At 40.8% G+C, this 26,025-nt stretch overlaps 1 protein-coding gene across 2 annotated transcripts in view; it reads right to left on the bottom strand.

Annotated features, from left to right (window-relative positions):
• CIAO3 (cytosolic iron-sulfur assembly component 3) overlaps positions 1-26,025 on the bottom strand; it is a 186,365-nt gene that overhangs the window by 105,159 nt on the left and 55,181 nt on the right. The window contains exons 1-6 of one of the 2 annotated variants that reach the window (XM_089680902.1): positions 18,717-19,954; positions 12,246-12,378; positions 11,480-11,608; positions 9,839-9,957; positions 9,547-9,676; positions 9,374-9,446 (exon numbers count right to left, since the gene is read on the bottom strand). In XM_089680902.1, the coding sequence (XP_089537028.1) occupies positions 9,374-9,446; positions 9,547-9,676; positions 9,839-9,957; positions 11,480-11,608; positions 12,246-12,378; positions 18,717-18,758 (626 nt within the window). In that variant the 5' untranslated portion in view covers positions 18,759-19,954. Of the gene's footprint in view, positions 1-9,373; positions 9,447-9,546; positions 9,677-9,838; positions 9,958-11,479; positions 11,609-12,245; positions 12,379-18,716; positions 19,955-26,025 lie in introns of those variants that run through there. The other variant, XM_089680901.1, reaches the window with a different exon arrangement.

Genomic DNA, 26,025 nt, shown 5'->3' with positions numbered 1-26,025 from the left:
GATCGTATATCTCGATAAAATTCTGATCTTTTCTGCTTCCTTCAAGCTTCACCGGGGTCATGAGAAATGAGAGTTTGAAACGCCAGAGCATTCAGTTCCTGGGTCTAATTATATCCACGGTAGGCTTCAAGATGGACCCTCAGAAAGTTTCTGCCATACTAGAATGGCCTGCACCAGCTGATAAGAAAGTAGTTCAGCGCTTCATAGGCTTTGCCAATTTTTATAGAAGATTTATCAGAGGATTTTCGGCCATTATCACACCGATTACACAACTGACCAAACAGGGAGTCTGATTCCATTGGACACCGGAAGCTCAAGGTGCTTTTGAAACGTTAAAGAGACTCTTTACATCAGCACCCATACTAAGCCATTAAGATCCAGTACTCCCCTTTGTGGTAGAAGTAGATGCTTCAGAAAGTGCTGTGGGGGCCGTCCTCTCACAGCGACAAGGTCTAAAACTTCTGCTTCACCCTGTTGCTTTCTTTTCCAGGAAATTATCTCCGGCAGAAAGAAATTATGATGTAGGAGATCGGGAATTACTGGCAATCAAATCCACCTTGGAGGAATGGAGATATCTGTTAGAAGGCGCAGCACATCCCATCCTAATCTACATGGATCACAAAAATCTGGAATACCTAAAGACGGCAAGACATCTAAAACTTAGACAAGCCAGGTGGGCGCTTTTCTTTTCTCGATTCAGCTTCCATATTACCTACAGACCAGGCTCCAAGAATGTCAAACCAGATGCCCTGTCTAGAATGTTTGACGATCCGAGGGATCCACCTAGCCCGGATACAGTGCTCTCAGCAGGTAACTTCTGCCTCCTACAACCTGACCTTTTTTTGCAGATCCAGCAGGCATCTTTTGGGGCTCCTTCTCCTCCAGGAGTAACCCTGTCCTCCAGAGATGGATTACTATGGTCAGGAGACCGAATTTTTGCACCTGAAGCCACCCGACTGACAATTTTAAGGCTATGTCATGATCATCCGCTGGCGGGACATTTCGGGGGCCACAAGACCATAGACTTAGTACAGCATCTGTTCTGGTGGCCTGAGTGGGAGAAAGATTGCAAGGCCTACATGAGCTCCTGTCCCACATGCATTCGGAAAAAGGGCAATAAGAGCAAGGCCTGGGGATTATTGAGGCCTCTACCAGTTCCTGACCGTCCCTGGAAGATGATATCGATGGATTTCATTGTGGAGCTACCTCCATCAGAATGATTTTCAGCTGTGTTATAGTGGATCGATTTTCCAAAATGGCCCACTTCATTGCCTTGAAAAAAGTACCATCTGCAGTGGAAACAGACCAAGTCTTCATTAAGGAAGTGGTGAGGCCCCATGGTGTTCCAGGAAACATTTCAGACCAAGGGGTACAGTTCACCTCAAAATTTTGGAGAGCCCTTTGTGAGAAATTGAGAGTGGGACTCTTGCTCTCTTCTGCCTATCACCCTCGGACTAACGGCCAGACAGAGAGAACCAATCAAATTTTGGAACAATATACTCAACGTTTTACATCCTTCTCTCAAGATGACTGGGTATCACTTTTACCCCGTGGCGGAATTTGCCTATAATAACTCAAGACTCGGCCACAAGACAATCTCCTTTCTTTTCGAATTATGGATATCACCCTGCATCTATATCTAATTCAATACCTGAATCAGCGATCCCAGCAGTCCAGGATATCTCTGAATTCTTACAGCACAATAATATACTACAGGAAACAATCTCAAAGGCTCAGCTGGATAATAAGAGGTTCTTTGACAGGAAGAGGAAAGGAGAACTGGTCCTGGAACTGGGACAAGAGGTATGGCTGTCAACAGCCAATCTAAGATTAACCTGTCCTTCGAAGAAGTTAGGCCCAAAATTCGTGGGTCCTTTTCCCGTAATGACGTAGCATATGAGCTCATATTACCAGATTCCCTAAAGATTAATCCTGTATTCCATGTGTCACTACTCAAGACTGCGCTCTCTAACCCCTTCCCAGGTCAGGAATTGGGGCCACCTGAACCAGTAATCATCGACGGCAAAGAAGAATATGAAGTTGAAACCATTGTTAACTGCAGGAAGAGGAGGAACCAACTCCAATATCTGATTAAATGGAAAGGGCATGGTCCTGAAGATAATTATTGGGAGCCGGAGTCTAACATCCATGCCAACAGTTAATTGAGATATTTAAACGCAGGCATCCAGAGAAGATGGCCCAATTGGGCATCCGGAGCGTGCAGCCACGCATGCGCAGTAGCGCGGAAAACTCGCGCATGCGCAGTAAGCTCAAACGTCACGTCAGGCAGGTTATTTAAACCTGCTTAGTAGTAAAATCACTGCCTTCTGGTCTACAACGTTCCTGCATATATTCCTGATACCTGTTTTTTGCATTACCTGACTAAGAAACTTGCCTGCTCCTTTTGTACTTTATCTGCCCGCTTGATACTGACCCGGCTTGTCTGACTCTGCTATATTATCCTGCCTGCACCTGCATTTGACCTATATCTTGTCGGCTACCGTTCTCACCTGCCGCTTCACCCACAGCTCTGCATCTGGCCTGCATCCGGATCACCGCCATACCTGTCAGCCACCGCACCCACGCACCGGTGCTTGGTCCCAAGTCCGCATCCTGACTGCCGTCACACCTGCCTGCTGCTGCACCTACGTTCCTGCACCCGCACCTGGGTTGTGTCCGGATCGCCTGGGGACCAGCTACCCGCCGACAGCTTCAAGATCTACACGGCACTCCTGCCACTCCTGGCTCTGCGCCTCTGTTCCCACTTTCAGGGGCTCCGAGCGAGAGTTGTAAGAGGACGCCCTTTCTCCACATCAGGCTCCCCAACCAGGTACGTGACAATTCCCCAGACCAAAGAGGTCCAACACTTTCCAAAGGTAGGGTCATTCCATGCTATTGAAAGCTTTAGCTGAATCCAACGATAGAATGGCTTTATCTCCCATATTATCTGAGGGTAACTGCTGATTCAAGAAAAGTCTATGTATGTTATCAGCAGTTGAGCGGGTAGAAATGAACCCAGACCGGTCTAGGTGTACCAGTTTCTGCATAACCTTGCCAAGTCTATTGGCCAATACCTTAGCCAGTAATTTAAAATCAGAATTTAAAAGAGAGATAGGACAGTAAGATTCTGGAAACATGCAATCCTTTCCTGGTTTCAGAAGGACAATAATACCTGCCATAATCATGGAGTCTGGGAGTGAGTCGCTGAAGTTTGTAGGCAGAGTTTAGTACTGCCAGCAATTATCTGGTATCAAGACATCCCCCAAAAAAAAAAAAATATATATATATACTGTATATTGGGGCAGCTCAGGTGGGGGATCACCTTCCCTGGGAAAAAGGTAGTCCAGACAGCAGGGCTTGTCGTCAGTTTTATTTAAAAGGTTGCAATCATAAATAAACAAAACAGAAAATAAACCCTCGCCATCCAGGCACTAACTAAACACAGTAGATTCCTATCTCACCAATGAAGGGCATCTCCCTTTCACTAACAAAATCAAAACAGTATGCAAACCTTTTCCTTTCTTGTACAATGCAAACTTTCATCCACAGCTCATTCAGATATGGCTCTCTGAGTCCCAGGCCAAGAGCAACTTCTTGCTCCGTCCTGCCTTATTTTTACCACCTGCTGGTGGTCATCAGTGGACCACAAAAACCGGTCCGGAACTACCTCTGCCATAGTGGCCAGAAAAACCCAGACTGGACTCCACCTTAATGTCCTAGATATGACCGCATGCGAGGTGACACATAGGGGTAGATTTACTACAACTGGTTCACTCAGAATCTGGTGCAGCTGCACGGTACAGCTGCACATGGCAGCCAATCAGCTTCTAACCTCAGCTTGTTCAATCAAGCTTTGGCAATAAAACCTGGAAGCTGATTGGTTTCTATGCAGAAGTGCACTTAATTTTGTACTCTCCAGCTTTAGTAAACAAACTCCATAGCGTCCATTGATCACCTGGCCTTTTATGTCACAATAATATATATCGGACAGGAGGCCATCCAGTCCAGAGGCTTTATTAGTGGGAGCCTCACACGCCACAGTGCACAGTTCCTCCAAAGTGATAGGGGAGTTCAATAGTTTCTATCCGCTTCAGAAAGAACTTGGTGCCAAAGAGGGCTTAAAAAAATCAATTGTTGTTCAGAGTATTGCACTTTACTAGAGTATAGATCACTATAAAACCACAGGAAGAGATTGGAAATTGCTTCAGTCATGAGCAATTTCACCTGCATCTGTGCTAATAGCAGCTTTATGGTTTGGCTGGTTTTGAGAGCTGGCTATAACCGCTAGGAGGTGCCCCGTGTTTTCACCGACTGCAAAATGTTGGCAGTGAGAGAAAAATTTTTGCCCTCCACCTTATCTGGAGCCTTCTGTTTGTACAATAATTGGGCATCTTTCCAGGAGAGGAGAGACTGGGGAGAGGGGACAGACAAATATTGCTCTTCTGTCCTGTGAACTTCATCACAGAGAAAAGTCTCCCACTCTCTACTCGACTTTTTGTACACACTAATCTCCTTAAGCAACAACCCTCTCAAATATGCCTTCATGGTGTCCCACACCACTAGCGGAGAAGCAGACCTTTGAATATTGAAGAATTCCCTGAGGGAATTTTGAATAGGCTCGCCCCCCGGGAGCATCTTCAACCAAAAAGGATTTTCACTGCAGGTAGAGATTCTCAAGGTTTGGGAAGGCAAAATACCCAGAACTAAAGGAGAATGGTCAGATAGACTTCTAGCCTTACAGGAAACCTCTGTGAAAAATGACATAATGGAATCAGTACCCAGTGCTAAATCTATCCTGGACAGAGAGTGGTAAGTACTAGGAAAACAAGAGTATAAAGTAGAAAAGGGGTTACTTAATCTCCATACATCTCTGAAACCCAGTTCAGATATTTGCCTCGTAAAGGAGGTAGAAGATGGAGTTCCCAGTGGGAACCTATCCTTTCTAGGGTCACAGACTGCATTTTAGTCCCCCACCACCAGAAAGGGAGCCCCAAGGTCCCCAGCCATCAGCTGTGCAACCACTCAGACCACCTCGCTGTTTTACAGGGGTGGTACATATACATTGCCTAACCAAACGGTAGAAGTATCAATTTTGCACAGCAGAAAAATATACCTCCCCTTCACGTCAATAATAGATTTTTGACAGGAGAAATTAACCTTGGAGGATATCAGGATACTAACCGCCCTCACATACGACGAGTACACCGAGTGAAATTGTGTCGAGTAACTTCTAGTATGCAATAGAGGGGTAGAATCCATGGTTAAATTAGTTTCTTATAAACAGGCATTGGAAGTCCTATAATGAGCCAGAGTTGTAAACAAAGCTCAAAGTTTTGCAGGGTCTTTCAGTCCTCAGACATTCCAGGAAGTAACATATAGTGCTGTGGCCAAGGAGAAAAAGCTGAATGGGAAGCCAGAGGAAACAAAATGATCCAAAGAGAGCAAGCACAATGGTATAGATAAAGCAAAGGAAGCAGCGCCAGCGGCATATCCAACAAATTCCTGCAGGCGCAGTGTTGTGTGTCCATTGTGGCCGGCTTAGGATGAGGAAGGAGGATTCCCAAAAACATCAAAAGCTGCATGAGTTGCAGAACAAGAATGTGAAAAAAAGGGGAAACAAAAGATAAAAGTTCCCCTCCGCAGGAATGTGGAGGGGGGGGGGGGGGGGGGAAACAAGTGCCAAAGCTATCAGTGGGCAAGAATCTGCAATTCCATGCAACCAGCAGATAGAAACAAAGAATGATCCAACAACAATCACTGACTTACGCAGAACATGAAGTAGGCTTCTCCATAAAACGGGTAACAGCTGAAGATTAGCAGCATCTCAAAATCATGGGGGGGGATGGGATCTCAACTAGTGCTGTTCACTGCGGTCTAGCCAGTGGACTGCATTCTTAGGTGTGTCAAAGTGGCTTTCGCCTTTTGCTACAAGGTGCAATTTTGCCGGGTATAGCATGGCATAAGGGATTTGCACCTTGCAAAGTCTGCATTTCACATCATCATACTGGGCTTGCAGCTTCTGTACGTCCACAGAGAAATCAGGGAAAAAAAATACATTTTGGAACCATTTATTTCAATAGGCCCATTAAGTGTGAGCCATGGCAAGGATGTTAACCCCGTCTCTGTAATGGAGTAACTTCAGTATGAAAGGACGAGGGTTATTTTCCGGAGGGAGTGGACAGGCTGGAATACGGTGCACCCTTTCCACTGCAAAGAATGTGAGATTTTTCTTGTCAAAAGATATCCAGCAGCCACTGCTCTATAAATGCCGTCGGGTTTCTTGCTTCAACTTTTTTCTGACAACCAGGATCCGTACATTATTTCTCCCCAATCTGTTTTCCATATCATTTATGCGGTTTGCATGTCTTTTGCACAGTAAGATTTGTGGCAGAAATGTCTCTCTTAGCTGGGCCCAGCTCATCCTCCAACAAAGAGGTGCATTTCCGTACTTTTTGTACATCATGGCGAGTGAAGGACACATCTTCCCTCAAATGTTGGAATTGTGTGGTCAGCATAGCTAGGGATGCATTACAGCTTTGCACAGGTAGGAACACATCTTTAATGGTGGATTCAGCGGTGGGAACAGGTAGACTAGCTGGAGACCTCGATTCCCAGTCACCCCCCTCAAGTATGCCCTGTACTTCTCTCTACCCATCATAGGCCGCTGTGTGTGCGGGCATGGCAGACTCACCAGTCCATGGTGGGAGACAGAGTGGCTGAAGTTGTGGCAATTGGAGAGGGAGAGCGCTCTGCTGAGACCCTGGCAAAGCGCTCCAGCTTTGCGTCAGCATCTCTACTTCTGCCCGGCTGGTGAGCAAGAGGAAGGAGCGGGACGGCACCATCTTGGCCGTTCTGGTTTGGCCCGTCAGACTCCTATTGGTTCTTCTTTGTCATCACCCTGGTGCTCATACGCTGCTGCAGGGTGGGATCAGGAAGGTGAGTCATAGGTAGCCGTGTGGAGCAGTGCTGAGAAGCCTATAAAGCAGATAATTCAGCAGTGTATCGGCGGAAGCAGGGAGATCAGCTTCCTCTCAAACTGGCAGTTTGACCACACCCCTTTGTCTCCCAATTTAGTTAGTGATGTATTAGGAAAAAAATTGCTCTGGAACCAAAGTGTTCTGCCCTATTTTTAAAACTTTTCGCATACATGCAAAATGTTAATTTTTGGCAATAAAATTACTTCAACCCCCAGAACATTATATATTTTCTGAAAGCAAAGGTCCTGTAGAATAAAAAGGAAATAGTTGCAAATTTTTATGTCTCATGAGATTTGCGCAACTGTTTATTAAACACAAATATTGCGGGAAAAAATATAATAAAATGAATTTTCTTGCAAAAACACACAATAGAAAACCCATTTTTGGTTAAAATATAAAAAGATGAGGTTGCATCAAGTAAATAGATACCAAGCATTCCATGTCTTAAAATTGCGTGCACCAATGATAATCGCCATAAAATACGGCACCTAAAAAACAAAATCACCATAGGTAACGCTTTAACTAGGAGCTCTTGTGCTAGAATTATTGTTCTCACTTTGATGTTTGTGGCGATATGTCACACATGTGGTGCGACCGCAGTTTACATATGCATACACACCCTGGACTTGCGTTTGCCCAGGTGTGCGGGACAACAGGGGTACGGCAATTTTTAATAATTTTTATTTTATTTTTTCATTTTTTTTACTTGATTGCTATCACAAGGGGTTACGTGATAGCATTGGACAGGTGACAGGCACACTTTATGGAGACATTAGGGGTCCCCAGTGTCTCCCCCTGCCTTTAATGCCATTTAACCAAGCACAGATTGGCTTGGTTAGATGTGTCCATTGGCTGTACTGGCCAGGAAATCGTGCATCTGAAACCGGAAGTGACATCACTTCCAGTTTCATTGTTTGCATGTGAGATCAAAGCATGGATTTGCCTTGGTCACGCAGCGCTCTCCCTCCCCTAGCTGGAGGTTGTGTTCCAAAACGAGAAGAGTGAGAGAGCCAGGGAACCCCAAAGGGAGGGGGGCCACCGGTGGGGGGGCACAGAGCTATGGAGTTGCTGCATCACTTTCACCTTCAAGCCAGGAGGTGACTAAACAAAAACACACACACTAATGGCTGCTACAGCCATCAGCTTGCGATTAAAAGTTCACTCTTTGGACGTACATACGTCCAAAGAGCTGAACTGGTTAAATAACTTTGCCAAGCATTCTAATAGAAAGGTAATTTTAGTATCATTGTAACAACAAAGCTATTTCCAAATCTGTAGGCCAATGGCTGAAATGAAAAATTGCTCTGGAACACTAGGAACACACAGGTGTAAGAACTGAACTGGTAAAGCAACATCTTTTGTAATTGTACTGTCTGCCCTCACATTAAGCGCTGAGCAATCTTTTGTATAATAATTTGTGTTGTTAACCACTACAATACCAGACACTTTTACCCCCTTACTGTCCAAGCCATTCGGTATTCAGCGCTGTCACACTTTGAATGACTATTACTCAGTCATACAACACTGTGCCCAAATAAATTTTTCATCATTTCAGGCACAGCGTTTCTTTGATGGTATTTAATCACCATTGGCCCTCTCTGTACCATGTGATCACTGTGACCAATCCCAGAGATCACAATAGTACGCAATAAATGGTTATGAAAACTATTGTGTATTATTGACATGTGACTGCTGTGATTGTAAACACATGGTACCAGGGCCGACCCGGTACAACGGTCTGTTTTCCACTGTGTCTAGAGGACACAGCAGGTGACAGATCATGCAGCTGTGTGGCCCCTAGATCTAACACGAGGCTCACACCTGGAGGACGTCATAGTATGTCCATCCAATATAACGATGCTTTTGCTTGGTTGTCATTTTACAACAGGCCTGGTGGAAAGTGGTTATTAAATACATAGGTTTAAATTATATATGCTAAATATACACCGGTCACAGGAGAAAGATGAAGGCCACCATTTCTGAAGTTTCCTTCTCAAAATGCTAGTAATCTGGTTGTCATTCTGACACTATAGCAGCTACTGAGTCTTTGGTGCAGATCAAGCACAGAGTTGGAATTTCAAGCTTCTCTCTTAACCCTTTGCCATGTGTTTTTCTTGGTCTGCCACTCAAATGTGGGGGAGGCAGACACAGGCAGTCAGTTAGCATTGTCAGGAGTAGTGAAGCCAGACATCAAGGCAGTTAGCATTGTCAGAATGAGTGGAGCAAAGGAAGGCTCCTCTTTTGATTTTTTTTAAAGTACATTTATTTCATGCTGTCAGCCCCAAAACTATTATTATTGCTGTTAGCAACAACTTATTCATGTCACCAAAGCAAAATGTGTAAGTGTGTTTAAGAAGAGGATAGGAATGAAAGTTTAAAAACAAAAAAACACTCACTCTATATCAAGAGGACAGGGATTCACATCTCTTAAAGATATTCCTTCTTGTTCCAACATTCGCAGAACTTCCCCTGCAAGGAAACAGTCTTATAGGTCTACCAAATTAAAGACTTATGCAACTGCACAGTTATTAACCAGCATTCTAAAGCAAAATCAAGATATCTCACAAACCAGTTGTAATGACACAATCCACATCTCGGGTCTCATATTCCTGGTTGAAGAAGTCTGGTCTAGAAGCCTCTAGCTTTTTGTCATAACAGGGCATCACAGTCACATGGTAGATCTGATTTGGCTTTAGGTTCTATGTTGTTCAAAATAAAGGAAGTACAAGCAGTAAGTCAGGATTAATATCACACTAACTAAAGATCCAACTAATCTAACCACTTATTTAGCTAACGATCAATGGTAAGCCAATAAGCTTTGATTTGCTGAAACATTTGTTTGATATTGCTGAGTCTCCTACCTGTTTCTGTGCAAAGTGATTTTTGATCAGGAATCCCATGACTTGCTGTGGTGACTTGGTGACACTGATGTATGGGATGATGAAAGAACCATGTGTTTTTTCAGCATAACAAATCCAGCCTTAAAAAAAAAATAATCAAGAATGAATTTTCCTTATCTGCATAAAGAGTCTTGTTTCAGAAGTGTGAACCCCCTTAACAAGTCTAGTGGTCCTCCTGTTAAGGTGGGTCATTAGTATATTGATAGTGGGGACAGACCCCTGGATAACAAATTGTCTCTTAAAGGGGAAAAGTTCAGACACACTAATAGGTGGGACGCTGGACTATTAAGGGTGCTTCCATTGCCTATAAAGGAATAAATTAAACAGCAGGCCTAGTGCGAAGGTCTCTGCAGCTGTAGAAGTCCTAAAAGACCCAAAGCCTGGAAAGGCAGGCTGATCCTCCAAATGCAGCATGGAACACCCTGCATAATTTAGATCAGACACAAACCCCTGTAAATCTGAGATGACAGCAGAAGACTCTGGTTCCTCAAAAACAGTCTCTTCACAGAGACTGCTGGGAACCTGAATCAGATATGGTAATAGGGACCAAAGACCAGGCCTGATCAAAGAGACAGACTCTGCGGTGAAAAGCTACACTTACAGCCTCTGTATGAATGGTGCCCTAATTAAGCACATACAGCCAAAAAGTTCTAAGTGGGCATGGAGGTCCCTCTGGCCATTGGGCATGACCCTGCTTCTCCTGACAGGAGCCCAGAAAGACTCCAATGCCAGTGGCCCTATAAAAAAAAAAGTGGTCTCTTCCTGTCTGGCGTCCCTTTTCTGGAAATACTCCCCAGAACCACCCTTGATCCAGATGACAATATCAGCATTTAGTCCCTCAGCCTTACTTTATACTGTGGTAAACCAACAGTGGTGGAAAATGTAAAAAGGTACTCACAAAGTCTCCTGGGACTGTACCACAGCTTTGGACCTGGAAAGTACTCTGAATAAAAAGGGATCCCAACCTACTAGGACACTAGCAAAATAACTTAAAGCAGAGTTCCACTCAAAAGGGTACGTTCTGCTTTAATGCTTTGTCCCCTGCTCCCCATTAATGATTGGCACCTTTGGGGAGTGGGGGGGATTTTACAGGTACCTGCTCCCACTTCCACTGCGATCACCTAGATCGGAAGCGGAAGTTGTTCTCCCCCCTCCCTCCCCATAGTCTTCTGGGACACGTGACAGGTCTTCTGGACTATGGGGCCATTCACAAAGACCAGTGCTTCTCGCGCAAGCTGTCACAGCTGGGTTCCCACACTAACGATGCCGGCGCCAGGGAGACGGTGAAACCAGCAGTGGTGAGGACACCGCTGGACCAAGGGACAGGTAAGTGGCTGTATTTTAAAAGTCAGTAGCTACAGTTTTTGTAGTTGCTGTTATTTATTTTTTTTCAACTGGAACTCCGCTTTAAGCATGCCGGGTAGAAGAGAAGCTGGCATACAGGGGGCTGGCTTATAATTTTGCCATTTGCCAGTGTACAAACCTCCTGTAGGTGACAGTTTTACCTGTCTCTGAATTCCTGTGTCCCTCAATGGATGAGGAAGAAAAGAAATGACAGTGACATGATCATTTTTATTCAGAGAAAATTTATTACAGGTCTACCTGGGCAGGCGGAGGCCAGCATGGGAAGGGCTTTATCTTTTTGTCTCTTGTATCTCTTTATAAACTCTTGCTGACTCTCTAACAGGCTGAAGTTTCTGGAGAAGCTTGTGTCAAATACATGGTGAACACCTACAACAACAAAAAAAAAAGTAATAAACTGCTCATGTGCATTCACATAATGTAACAGACCTACCTCTCAAAGATTAGTTTGGTTTTACACTGGAAACAATAGACTCAAAATTATACTCATGACAATATAAAAGTAATAATACAAATATAACATAATGACTTACAATTATTCATATGAATCATAATTTAACTTTTTTCAAAGTAAAAGCAGTGGTTACAAAAAAAAAAAAAAAAAAAAAAAAAGTACGTCTAAAAGTGCACTAAGCCAATACAGATGAACAGTTATTTGATGATCTTTAGCTATACTGCTACTGATGCTAACAATGATCAGTGGCAGAGATTGCTGAGATTAAAAAAAAGAAACACCGTATGTTGGGGATTAACCATTTTATTGAATAACTGTAAAAGACAACATATGCTGTAATTGTCTGATTAGATAATGGTTTTGCTTATAACAACTAAACGCTATTGGCAAAATATAATGGCACCAGCATGATAGCAACAACATGCCAAAAGACATAAAAAGTGTTGGGAGTAATTGGCTTGAGTCATGGAGGTTTTGTACATTTAGCAATACATAGTGTACTTCAATCTTTTGGCGTCATCTGGTGACAAAATTTTAATTAAAGCAGCTTACCTAATGTTTTGAAAAAGGATGTAATTTTTTTAGCAGTTTCCTTGATATTTAGGTTAAATCTTGCAGCCAAAGAGGCCCGAGACTGTGGTGAGATGGACACTACCACCAACTTTTTCTGAGAGACATCTTCTATCTAATCAGGAAGAAAAGGACAAGTAGTAATAACAATATCTCTGTATTGACAGTAAGCTATAATAATCCATATGGCAACACTGCACTGCTTCCAGCATTTTCCCTACTGATGTCACCATTTTGAGCAAAGCTAGCGATAAATCACATAATGTATGGTTTAACAAACTAGCAATGAATGCTTGCTAGAGACTAAAGTCCTCATTGCTAATCACAGATTTTCAATTATGAAGTATGAAGATGTTCATCAAAACAGTAAAAATGCCAAAGATATGTTTGAGTCAGGGTTTGACATCAAAGCAGTAGTATAAATAATAGTACACCAGCCACTGGATCATGTTCCTGAAGATGCTCTTTTTCTTCATCTACGTAAAGCCGGTTTGTTCTGGGCCCTACATTTCATTAAAGGATAAGTTCACCTATAATTAAAAAAATCAATAAATAAAATGCGCATTTTTTTTTGCAGGTGAAAAAAAAGAGCATTTGTTTATTTAATTTTTTTATACTGGAGCCTGTAAAGCATCAACAGATCATGGGTTCAATGCCAGTCTCCTGTAGACTCTCAGTACACTAATGGTAGCAGCAAAAAGGTCACTGTGTGATTCTGAAGGACTGGTGTATATGCTTCAATGAATCTGTGTGGCGTCTAGTACACCGGGAGGACAACCAGGAAGTTGGCTACCCACATTAAAAAAATGTAACATAAAAAGAGGGTTCAAGGGGCATAACCTATCAAAACATTTTTATATTCATCACAGCAAGGACCCCAGAGGGGGTGGAGAAATCTTCCAGGCACTGGAGAGGAAGCAAATTTAAAACAGCCCTCTCCAAAAGGGAAACATGGTGCATACACAAGGGTATTACACTGGCTCCTAACGGTCTGGAGAATATTTTAACCCCTTGGCGCTGGCGCCTCCTGGCCCTTTACGGGGTTTATGATGCCAGGAGGCAGGATGGGTTTTAGGGTCATGTGACCACTCTGATGGGCTGTTACAGTGGTCACATGATCAGAAAGATCCTGGGACCATTCTGTGAGGCGTCAAACAAATGTGCTGAGAGCGTGCGCCCTGTGCTCTCTCGTCATATTTTCTATTTTTGATACATAAATATGCAGCCACCCAGCTGCAAAGAAGCCGCATATTTGCATACAGACGGCGTGAACAGGTTAAATTGTTATATTAGTGATCTATAAAAATGTGCTATGTATCAGTCATTGTTTTATTTTATGAGGCTATTTTGTGCTGACATTCATATTTACATTTTATTTATATTTATTTTACAGATGGTTTTATTCATTATGCTTGCAAGGTTTTAATGAGGATAGACAGAAGATATTTGATCAAAACTTAAAGTGACACTATAGCTTTATTGTTTAAAAAAAAATAACAAAACATGTCTATACTTACTTGCTTTGTGCAGTGGTTTCGCACAGAGCAGCCCAAACACTCTTCTCTTGTGGGTCCTCACCGGCGCTCCTGGCTCCTCCTCGAGCAATGCCTCCCAGGGTAAGCCTCTCGCCCTGGGTGCACCTCTACGTGCTCGTCCCCGAGCTACTGCTCTATGCGTCCATAAGACAGAGAGCCCTGGCTCGGCCCTTCTCCCCTTTCCCCCTGCTCTCTCCTCACTTGCCTGCTGCTGTCTCAGCCAATGAGAAAAGTCCCCAGATAGCAGTGGCTGTCGAGAACATCGCTGGATCGGAGGGGGCTCAGATAAGGATTGGGGGGGGGGGGGGCTGCTGCACAGTTTTTTTACCACTTTAATGTGATATTTATACATTTACATGTTTATTAACTAGAGGTTTAGCTGGAGGAGAAGGGAGTAGTTTATGTCTGGGAGAAGGTGACTGCTAATTAATTTTGACACTTCAGCTAAATTTAACTGATTTTATTTAAAGCTGTTTTGTTTATATAGTGTACACAATGCTGATATTTATGTGTGCAGGGCAACCTTCAGAAACTTTGGGGCCCCTTACACAACTTTAGGCCTGAGCCCCCCCCGGCCTGACCACCAACATTCCCCCACTGGCCATCCTACCGAGTCCTTCAGTGCACTTTTATTATATGCTGTAGTACATGCTGTTCATACTCACTCAGGCACTATGAGATTTCTTTTCCTAATTCTGCAGAAAACCTGGTTGATCCTGCTGTTCTCCATCTCCCCCTTCTAAGTCCCAAATTCAGCTGGGGATTTTGCATGGCAGTGTTGGCAGCTCTGCACATGCTCAGTTTTCATTGAGTTTCCTCCTTATCACATCTAAGCAGCCCATATGACTATAGAGTCACACAGAGCCCACGCATATACACAGTGGTGACAGCCAACTCCCTCCCTTCTCCATGCCCACTAAGCAGCTAAACACAATGGGGGCAGGATATTACATGTAGATTGATGGAGGCTTCACCTCCCTCTTATTATAAAAATTTGAACAAGTGACCAGCAGCAGAGGACTAGAAGCTCCTCCTGCTTATGTTTCTCTGCAGACAAGCTGCGAAAGAGCTGGATCATGTGACAGCTGTATATTGATTAAGAAAAAGGTCCTTAGCAATTAAAATAATTACAGTGCTATCATCCAAAATGAAAAGTATATTCCAAGTTATCTGTGCTTTCAAGATTTAACAGTTAGGATTTATATTTTGGCCGAAAAATATGAAGCCTGCCACCACGACAAGGTACTGTAGACTGTTTTGAGCAGGACCCTACACTAACACTAACTGCACTACCTTTTCAATGCTCCTGCCACCTACCTATCTCAATATAAAACCCTGACATCGACCTCCACAGTACCTTAAAAAAAGTATTCATACCCCTTGAAATTTTCCACATTGTCATGTTACAACCAAAAACGTAAATCTATTTTATTGGGATTTTATGTGATAGACCAACACAAAGTGGCACATAATTGTGAAGTGGAAAGAAAATGATAAATGGTTTTCAAATTTTTTTACAAATAAATATGTGGAAAGTGTGGAGTGCATTTCTATTCAGCCCCCGAATCAATACTTTGTAGAACCGCCTGTCGCTGCAATTACAGCTGCATGTCTTTTTGGGGATGTCTCTACCAGCTTTGCACATCTAGAGAGTGACATTTTTGCCCATTCTTCTTTGCAAAATAGCCCAAGCTCTGTCAGATTAGATGGAGAGCATCTGTGAACAGCAATTTTCAAGTCTTGCCACACAATTGGATTTAGGTCTGGACTTTGACTGGGCCAGTCTAACACATGAATAAGCTTTGATCTAAACCATTCCATTGTATCTCTGGCTGTATGTTTAGGTTTGTTTTCCTGCTAGAAGGTGAACCTCCACCCAGTCTCAAGTCTTTTGCAGACTAACAGGTTTTCTTCTAGGTTTGCCCTGTATTTGGCTCCTACCATCTTCCCATCAACTCTGACCAGCTTCTTTAATAATTCTGGCTCCAAATAGTAACATCACAAGATTCAGGATTGATAACTTGTTAAGTTGTGCCTTAGTTTCATAAAAAGGATTTATATGATAGAATTTCATTGAGGCCTGGTGGGTTTACTGCATTAAGACATTTAATCCACAGTTTCCCTACAAATAATTTTTTTGTCCCAATTACCTCCATGTGGGTCTTTAGTAACTACCTCCAAAACAATAAATCTAGCATGAATAATATCAAATTTATGATAAAGTCCCAAATGACGGCTAATGGGAGTAAGCATTGTGACATTGGATGAGTAATAGACATGGTCATGTATGCTCTGATTAAACTGATGTATAGTTTTACCTACATAGTAGGCCCCACAAGTGCATGTCATGAGATAAACTACTCCCTTGGTAGTACAGCTGGCATGAAACTTAGGAATCAACATTTCTCCATTGGGCAAAGTAAATTGTACTCCATTCTGTACCCAGGGGCAGTATGTACACTTACCACAGGCAAAAATGCCATTTAGAAGTATAGGACAATCAGCTCCTGGCATATAGTGGCTTGACATCACTCTATCCCTGATGGAAGTCGCTTTACGGTACACCAAATCAGGGTAATTTTTAATATATTTATGTAAAATAGGATCCTCCCACAGGAGGTGCCAATGATGTTGTGATACTTTATGTAATTCCTGATGTTCTGCAGAATATTGTGTTATAAATCTGACAGATGTTCCGCCGTAGATTTAAATGTAGGGTATAGTAGGCTTGTTCTATCCTTCGCCAATGCCTTATTATAGGCCTTACGTAAGAGTCCTACTATAACCAGAAGACGTCGTAAAAGCGCGGCTTGATATTTTAAATCCTCTAAGTACGTACAATTGCACCATAGGCGAATGTATTGTGCAAAGGGTATACTTTTTAACCAAGGCAGGAGGGTGAGAGCTATGTGCATGAATTATAGTATTCCAAGCTGTTTCTTTCTGAAACAATGTAGTGACCACGCAGTTGGTAATGTCTTTAAAGATTTGAAAATCAAGGAAAGCAATGGTGTTCCTATGCCAGTTCATAGTAAAAGTCAGGTTGAAAGAGTTCCTAGTCAATAGTTGCATAAATTCCTCCAAAACATAGGAGGTACTGGTCTAAATGACAAACACATCGTCAATAAACCTGACCCAGCAGAGGGCATGGTCCAGGTATTTGGCAAGTGTCATCCGAAAATATGTGATGCTCCCATTCCCACAGGTAGAAATTGGCATACAACAGGTGTCCATGGTGATCCCCTGTACCTGGAAGTAATGGGAGCCCATAAAAGTGAACCAATTAGGAGACAGAATATAATGCAACAAATCCAAAACAAAGTTACACAGCATCCATTGTGTGCGATCTTGCTCCTTCAAGAAGGAGCGCACCACAGCTACTCCCTGACCATGTAGTATGCAAGATTAGAGGGCTTCCAGATCGATAATCATGAGAAGGGCATCAGGGGGCACAGATAGACCATCAACGTGTTTAAGCAGATCTATATTATCTTTAACATACGATGGAAGTCGTGTAACATGTGGCATAAAGAAAAAAAAAAAAAATCAACAAATTTACTTGCATTTTCAATTTGAGAGCCACTACCTGAAACAATTGGCCTTCCCGGTGGGGTAGATATGTTCTTATGGATCTTGGGCAAGGAATAGAAAGTAGCTTCTCTAGGAAATTGGGTATTCAAAAATTCATAAGTGTCTTTGTCAATTAGGGCATCAAGATATGCTCCATTGATAAGATCCTTAAATTCAGTAGTAAATCGATGTTTTGAATGAGCTGAAATTTGCTTATACCATTGAGAATTATATAAAATTAAGACACATGCTCGTATTGATCTTGTGACATAACAACAACATTCCCCCTTTATCAGATAGTTCAATGACTAAATTAGTTCTACTCTTTAACGGATTTAGAGCTTTTCTCATGCGTTTGACCTCACTGATAGTTGCCATCAGGAAAACCCAAACATGTGAATTAGTGATCAATTCAGGAAAATTTTGGGATTTCGGCTTAAAACGTGTGGGAAGGGTTATATGATCAAAATTAGTGACGTTATTCGTCTCCCCCTTTGGATCATTTTCATAAAGTAATAACATCAAGTCCCGCAAAGTCCTAAAGTCCTGCATAGTAAAGTGTTTAATTTGTTCCATAAGTTCCTTTTCCTGTCTAGTTCGATCTATATCAAAGGTATATTTGTGAGTTTTCTCACGAACAGATACAAATCCTTGATAGTCTCATATTTGTCAAATTTAGCAGTAGGGCAGAAACTCAATCCCATACTTAATACAGCTAATTCATTCTCAGAGTTGTTCAGTAGTCAAATTGATAACACTTAATGAGTTATCATATGTATGCTGTGAAGCGAAACTGGTCCTGTTGGAGGTGCTGTGCATACTACGCAAGCGTCAAGAGTTCCTTGTTCGTCTCCTACATTGGATTGATTCGGTAATAAAAAATTATTAGTGTTAGAAGACGTTGAGCTTTGTGAATTAGAGAGTTGTTGTGTTCCTAGCTGAAAGTGTTGAGTGCTCTTGTGGAATAGTGGCAGGTGAAGGGTCTGTAACACTACCGGACCCATATAAGATGACCCATTACAGTGAATATTCCCAGAATCTGTGGAATTGTTTATTCCGTGAAAGTGTTCCCACGTCTGTGGAATATAGATTTGAAAGTCTTTTAGGTACATTAAAATGGTGAGTAGAACCCCCACTGAAATGCTGTCGCTTATGTGGTCCACTGTATGTTTTGGATAATGGTGCAGATGTATATGACCTTGAAGGCTGTGGATGAGAAGAAATAGATAAATCAGTTAAGTCCTGTCATCCTGTACATAGTTACCATTGGTCACCAAGGTCGGTTTATTTCAATAGTTCCCCCTAGCCCCAAAAGGGGGGCTCCATCCATCTTCCCATCAACTCTTACCGGCTTCTCTGTCCCTGCTGAAGAAAAGCATCCCCACAACATGATGCTGCCACCCCGTTTCACGGTGGAGATGGTGTGTTCAGGGTGATGTGCAGAGTTAGTTTTCCACCAAAAACATAGCGTTTTGCTTTTAGGCCAGAAAGTTCAGTTTTGGTCTCATGTGACCAGAGCACCTTCTTCCACATGTTCGCTGTGTCCCCCACATGGCTTTTCGCAAACTGCAAACAGGACTTCTTATGGTTTTCTTCTTGCCACTCTTCCATAAAGGCCAGATTTGTGGAATGCACGACTAATAGTTGTCCTGTGGACAGATTCTCCCACCTGAGCTGTGAATCTCTGCAGCTCCTCCAGAGTTACCACTGGCCTCTTGGCTGTTTCTCTGATTAAGGCTCTCCTTGCCCGGCCTGTCAGTTTAGGTGTACGGTCATGTCTTGAGGAACATCAAACTCCAAAAAGAAATACTGACAACATCAGAAAATCGGAAAAAAAGAAAGAACATTAAAAAGGGAGAAAATTCATCATCACAGGACTCCTTTTCTCATTAATGACATTTGTATTCCTAAAAACTTATATGACTTTTTCCAGCCCAGCAGAGAAGAACAAGTCTGAGACCCTACATAAAAGAGAATTGCTTTATCCAGAAACAAGAGACATTTTCAAAGATACAGTGACATTGACACAGCCGTAGACTTGTATGGACTTGCTTGTATAGGTCATGGAGCTACTTGTTGTATGCAATTGTATTTTCTTCATAGTAACTCTATTGAAATACAAGCTAGAATAGAATCTAAAACAAAGTTTACAAAAATGCAAGGATCATATGTACATAAAATTAAACTGGTACATATGAATGTAAATTTAACTGAGATGGGATTCTGGTCCATAATTTGAAAAGGAAATGAGTCTACAATTTGGACTGGCGATAGAGTAGGTTCTTCTTCTGTAGGAGGATCCAAAACAGATATTTGGTTTTTGACCCAATATTATTTACAGTTTATGGATCCTGAACACTTAAAGATTACAGGAGATGAAGAAGGAGATGTAATTAGAGTATGGGATTTTCAAATAACAAGAGGTTCAGCTCAGGTTAAAGTGAGAGTGATTATTTTGATTGTGGACTTGATTATTCCAGATATAAAAGTATCTCCTCAAGCCATTAAAATTATTGAAGGAAAGGATTATTTAAATTTTATATGTACTACACAAATATACTTACCTCAAAATTCCCTATTAACCTGGAAAAGAAATTGTGAATTTTTGAGTAGTCTTTTCCATAGCTCTACTAATATAATTCGTAAGAGTAAATTTGGAAATATAGATTGGACTAATAATAACTTTATCAACACAGTAGTCCACATCTTAATGACACAGGTATATATGAAAGATGCATATCATTAGAAAATAATCCAATGAAATGTGATACTGCTAATGTTATAATTTCATCTCCTGAGAAAATTAAGTGTACTGATGAAAAATGTATTCCTTCTAGTCCATTTCAAATTAATCATTTCCAATCCAGACATCTCTTAAGGACATTTTGTGATTATACTTTGGAAATTTAATGTTTCTGAATGGAAAATTTCATCAAAGTATCTTCAATGTCAAGAATATTTAATTAATATGGAATTGGGTATGGATAAATGGTTTGGAACTAATAATAAAAACAACAGAAATAAAAGAGGTATCGTAGAAGGAATTCTAGGAGGAGTTGGTACTATTGGAAGTCTTACCAGTAGTATGGATATCAATACATTAAAGTCTGATTTGGAAACAGCGGCTTAGTGGGAAGTAAAAGTATTAAAGTTCAAAGAAATTTAAATAAAATATTAGAAAATATGTTAATGAAGACAGCTACAGTTATAGGCCCAGCTGTAGTCCATTTATAAGATGTTACTTTGAATTTAATGAACAGAGAGCAACATTCCCACATAGCCAGAACATGTCTAGAAATACAGACAGAGTATTCTACCAATTTTAAAATAATTGCACAAGCATTCCAAAGTGGAATAACTCCTCTAAGTCTTTTGCAAAGTTTACCTAATGAATATGTATTTGCAAAAAATCATACAGATTTATGGGTAAATAAGTGGGTAGGATGTAATCAACATGAATGTTATGGTACCTCAATGATTCCCATAGCTAGGAAAGAACAAATGTTTGTTCCAATTACAGTCTTAGGATTGCCAGTAAGTAATACTCAGTTGTTATATTATTATCAATTACAGTTTGCAGATTTTGCTTTGCATACTAATACATCTGAACCAGAACAACTAGATTTATCTTCTTGTTTACATTTTCAATCAAAAGTAATATGTTTGCCTAATCAGGACAAAGGTATTTTTCACTCTTCTTTCCATAATCATTCATTATGTATAGCAAGAATAGAAAAAGTAAAAACTTAATTAGACCAAGTCACTCTTGTAGGAAAAAGTCATGACAGACACTGAAACAGTTAACCTCCCTAGCAGTCTGATGATATCCATATTTCTGTGCTCAAAGCGGTACATTTTTTTGCACGGAAATATGTATTTTGTTTTATTGTAGGCCTGTAATTTTTAGGAATAACTCACTGAAATCTGTCCGAACAAGAGTCTAGTAAACATCCCGGGTAGGATAAAACTTGAAACACAAAATCATAAAAAATAATATAATAATAAATTTAATTCAATAATATAATCAAACCAAAAACACTGAAATTTGAAATATAGCGCCAAGTTCGCACATCATTGAGCAAAGTCGCAAAATCGTTTTCAGTGTCTGATGACGAATTTCCCCACGAATCATTATCACTCAATTCTGCAAGTGGTTCTAATTTACGATCACTGTTCTCTAGCTGGTCTAAAACCGCTTTTATCCTAAGGGGACACTTTTTGGACGCCATGGACATTTCTCAGTTTCCAGGCAGAAAGAACAGTAAAAATGCAGGCAGGGCACAGGACAAAGCACTAGGGACAAAATGTATGTGAAATGGTTTGATACAGTAATGTTTTACTATGTGATTTTAGTGTGTCACTTTTTTGCCATTTTCAAATTTCCCACCGTTCCGTCCCCCGTACGTCCCGACGCTTGCAGGGGACGGAACCCAGATGACAGATGCCAGCATCCGCCGGATTACATTGCCGGGGACGCTGCAGGAGGGACATCGCAGAAGCGCAGGACAATGTAAGTGATCGAGGGATCCCGGAGCAGCGCTGCATGGTAAGCCCTAGTGTAGCTCGGGGTTACCACTTGTGGTACTGAAACTTTACCCCGAGCTACACTTGGGAATACCGCCAGGGAGGTTAAAGCTTTCTTCCTATCCTGCACACAAACAGATATCCCGAGTCGAGGCTTGTATTGTATAGAAGGAGATCTTACAGGAATTAGTTTAAATGGAATTAGAGTAAATGTAACTAATATGCTTATGAAAAATGTGAGTTCTACTTTTGCAATATAATATATCTCAAGTAGATGAGTTTACATGGAAGGAATGGACAGAAATCATACAAAAGGATAAGGGATTATTAATTGCTTTGTCTGAAGAACTTCAGAAAGCAGAAATAATATTTAAGCATGAACAAGGAAATCTACTAGAGATAGAACATGATTGGTCTGAATTTTCAGGTCGTTCATGGTGGTCAAAGTTTACAAATACTGTATCAATGTGGGGAAAAACCTCAGTAACAGCAGCTGTTGGAAATATATTATTACACCCATTATTATATTATTATGATTTTATGTATTTTATTTCAAATCTGTATTATGATTAGAATGAAACAATTTTACAAATTGATTAAGAAACAAATTAAAAAAGGTGAAAAAATCATGTCTGGTATTATTAGAAGGACTTAACCGACCTGGTTATGGAAAATGGTGCATCTGGAAAAACTGATTCAGAGCATGTATAGTTGGGCCATGAATGAAGTATGAATGTATATATATTATTATATGATAAATTATATTTAGGGGGAATATTGTAGAATATAATTAAGTCAGCTTAAAACAGACGTCTGTATTCTTCATATCTCTGACTCCCCTAAGTGACATGGAAAGTCACTTTTGCTAGTGTAAATTTAAACCTTGCGTGTGTGAACGACTTTGAAAACAGGTGTTCAGATGAACCATGGTAAATTCATGGCTAAGAGGTCAGCAGGTCATAAGCTTCTCATCTTAAAATAAGATATTGGTATGCAGTAAGAGCAAAAAAAGAATATGTCTTTTCTAAAGAAAATCATGTCTAATCCATAATATAGTTAGATAATTATTTCATATAGTTAACTAATTAGTTCGTAATAGTGTGTGATAAGTATAGTCTCAATTATTGTTATGTTTTATGCATTTATGTGATCATTGTCTTTATGTTGAAAGTTGTAGAAGAATACGTTATGTGAAGCTAATGTATGTGAAGATCACGTAACAGTATCATGTATTTCTGTCAACTAAGAGTTTTTGTAGATAACGTCACACTAAGAATTACAAGTTTAGAAGATTTACAAATAAGGCTCTTACATATTTAGCTCACACTGAATTAGGAAATAACGGTTTAGTGGGTTGGCTTTTTTAAAAACATATATAAGATGTGCCTTAGACATATAGCGCACTCCCAGGACAAAGACTGGGATGTCACTGAGAGCCCTGGGTCCCGATCGTTAGTACTCCCGATTCCAGGTCACATGATCGGTGATAGCCTCTGATTGGCTATCACAGTGATCAGTCACTGTACAGCCTGGCCCCCCTTGCTTTTTTTTTTTTTTTTTTTCTCTCTATCAATGGAGAAGAGAGATACATTGTCTCTCTTTAACCCCTGGCATAGAGGGGAAAAAAAAGTTTTTAAAAAAAAAAAAAAAAAAAAAGATAAATAAATATTAAAAAATAAAGAAAAGATACCTAGGTCAAGGTTTGATCTAGTTCAGTGCCAGGGGAAATGTTTGGGTCAAAGTCAAAAGGTCAGGGTCAAAGGACAGGATATAAAAAAAAAAAAAAATGGTGTCAGTGTGTTTTAGGTAAAAAACAAAAAAAAACAAAATGCACACTTGTTTCTGGGCTGTACTCCGGGTACAAACAACAAATAACATACACCTATATGGTATCGCTGCGATTGTAAAGAGCTGGAAAATTTATTTTGGGTTGTTCTTTGATGGTAGGTTATGGTAACAAGAAACACACAGCTACATTTTAAAAAATTATTTTTTTTTACTATTTTCAGCCAGTTTTCCTTTGATAAAAGAAAAATAAAATCAGACGATATCCAGTATCATTTACCACCAAATGAAAGCCCAATTAGTCATGAAAAAAACCAAAAAGTTTATTAAACCTGGACGTACAAACTAGTTGTGATATGTGTGGTTTTACTAACACATGTCAACGTTGCAAAATTGTGCTTAGGCATTTAGATTTGTTTTACCCTTAGGCCTGAAGGGGTTAAACTACAGGGTAGTAAGTTGTTATTCAAAAAAAGGGGGATTTGTGAAAAGAAATTCACAGAGAAAGCGGCTACATTATGAACAGAACGTGACACTCAGAAAAAATTTCCAAAAATTATGCTTTATTACACATATATAAATATGACATATGGGCATTCGCCCTGGTTTACCATCACCTCAGTATGAGACAATACACACAGACCTAAAACCATATAAAATGACATCAAGACCGGTCTAAATGCATGTGCAACAGAGAAAATGACTGCAAGAGTCTAATGTCCCTGTAGCACAAACACATAGGTGAACACTTCCCAAAAGAGGTGTATCCAAAAATTATACCATAGGCATACCATAATGTTAATTATTATATGTAGAACAATACCATTATGGTGAATCCCAATCAGGGAATCCAAAAATTGTACTATGGAAAAATATCACATATATACAATGCAGCAAGCACAAATAGGCGTCAAGAAGAGAACAACAAGCCTCAGGCCTGTATGGGGGGAGACATAAATGTCAAATAAATGATGCAATTCATTCCTGTGCCGGCACAAGTGGTTGGGGCCCATTCATCTGTAATATAAACAGCTGTATCCTGGAGCTCTTGAATGAAATAATGCCCCATTTATTCCCAGGGTGGAAGAAAAGATGCAAAAAGCAGCACTCTGCTAGAAATGGTATCTTCACCACTATATGTGGACTACACACCACCTTTCGTAGGGAAAACAGGACATATCCCAAAAGATCTTCTGCCCGTTGAGATATATATGGTATATCCTGTATCCTATACAAAGCACCATGATGTCCCCATCCTGTAGTGAAATAAATGATATGTGGGAAGTCACTGACAGAGTATACACTCAATAAGATATATAGGTCATATAAATCACAGAGGACCATATATCTAATGTCCTGTAACAGTCCACTCACCACCTGTGCTGTGGGTATTAGGAATGAAAAAGATATCCTTCATGGGTACTGCCATACACGGCCACAGAGGCCTAGGAACCACCGCTGACATCCGCCGATATACCGCGGGTTCCAGCCCCTTCTTGGCGCTTGTGCTGCTCACACTTGCCTCATGGCATATGAAGATGGCTTCCTCCTTATGGGTCAGCGTGCGTTCCACCTAATGCGCATGACCGGAAGTGACGTATCTGACGTATGACGTCAACGCGTTTCGCCGATGGGCGTATCTCACTCAGCTTCGTCAGGACCAATGAAACAACTGCATTTCAATTTCCTATTTATAGTGGGTAAAGACCCACCCATTTATGCAAAAAAGCTAACCTGCACTTGTTCCATATGGAAGAAAAGAAGGGGGCTAAATACTTAGCACAACTGCTGGTCTTTGTTGAATATACTTAAAAAGACAAACGGCTGGAGACAACAAAGAGGAGAGAGGCTTAGCAATTTTAACAATGTATATATTGATCAAAAGATCATGAATTAAATGTACCAGTCAATTAACGCTTTTATCACATTTTAACCAGTAGATGGCGATATAAATCAGAGAATCACCAATTCTATTCATTGAGACAGGTTTTTTAGGAGACAATGTAAATTACCAAAGGAATTAAAATTATTTTTGGGAGAGTTAAATCAGAACTCCTTCAACATTGGACTCACGTATATATTTGATGAAAGATGTATTTCTTTTCTGGATCTGGAGATTAGACTTGAGAATGGAAGACTCCTTACAAAGACATATAGAAAACCTACTGCTGCCAACACCCTACTAGAGGCAAGAAGCTATCATCCACGTTCACTGATTTCGGGGATTCCAGTGGGACAGTTTTTGAGATGTCGGAGAAATTGCTCAAACATCAATGACTTTAGAATGGAGGCTCAGGACCTCTATAAAAGATTTAGAGAGAGGGGATATTCCCACTCCCAAATTAGAA

Source organism: Staurois parvus, unplaced genomic scaffold, assembly GCF_062004578.1.
Source record: "Staurois parvus isolate SC_StPar_1 unplaced genomic scaffold, SC_StPar_1.0 ptg000252l, whole genome shotgun sequence".
Lineage (NCBI taxonomy): Eukaryota > Metazoa > Chordata > Amphibia > Anura > Ranidae > Staurois > Staurois parvus.
This window is presented reverse-complemented; position numbering and strand designations above follow the sequence as displayed.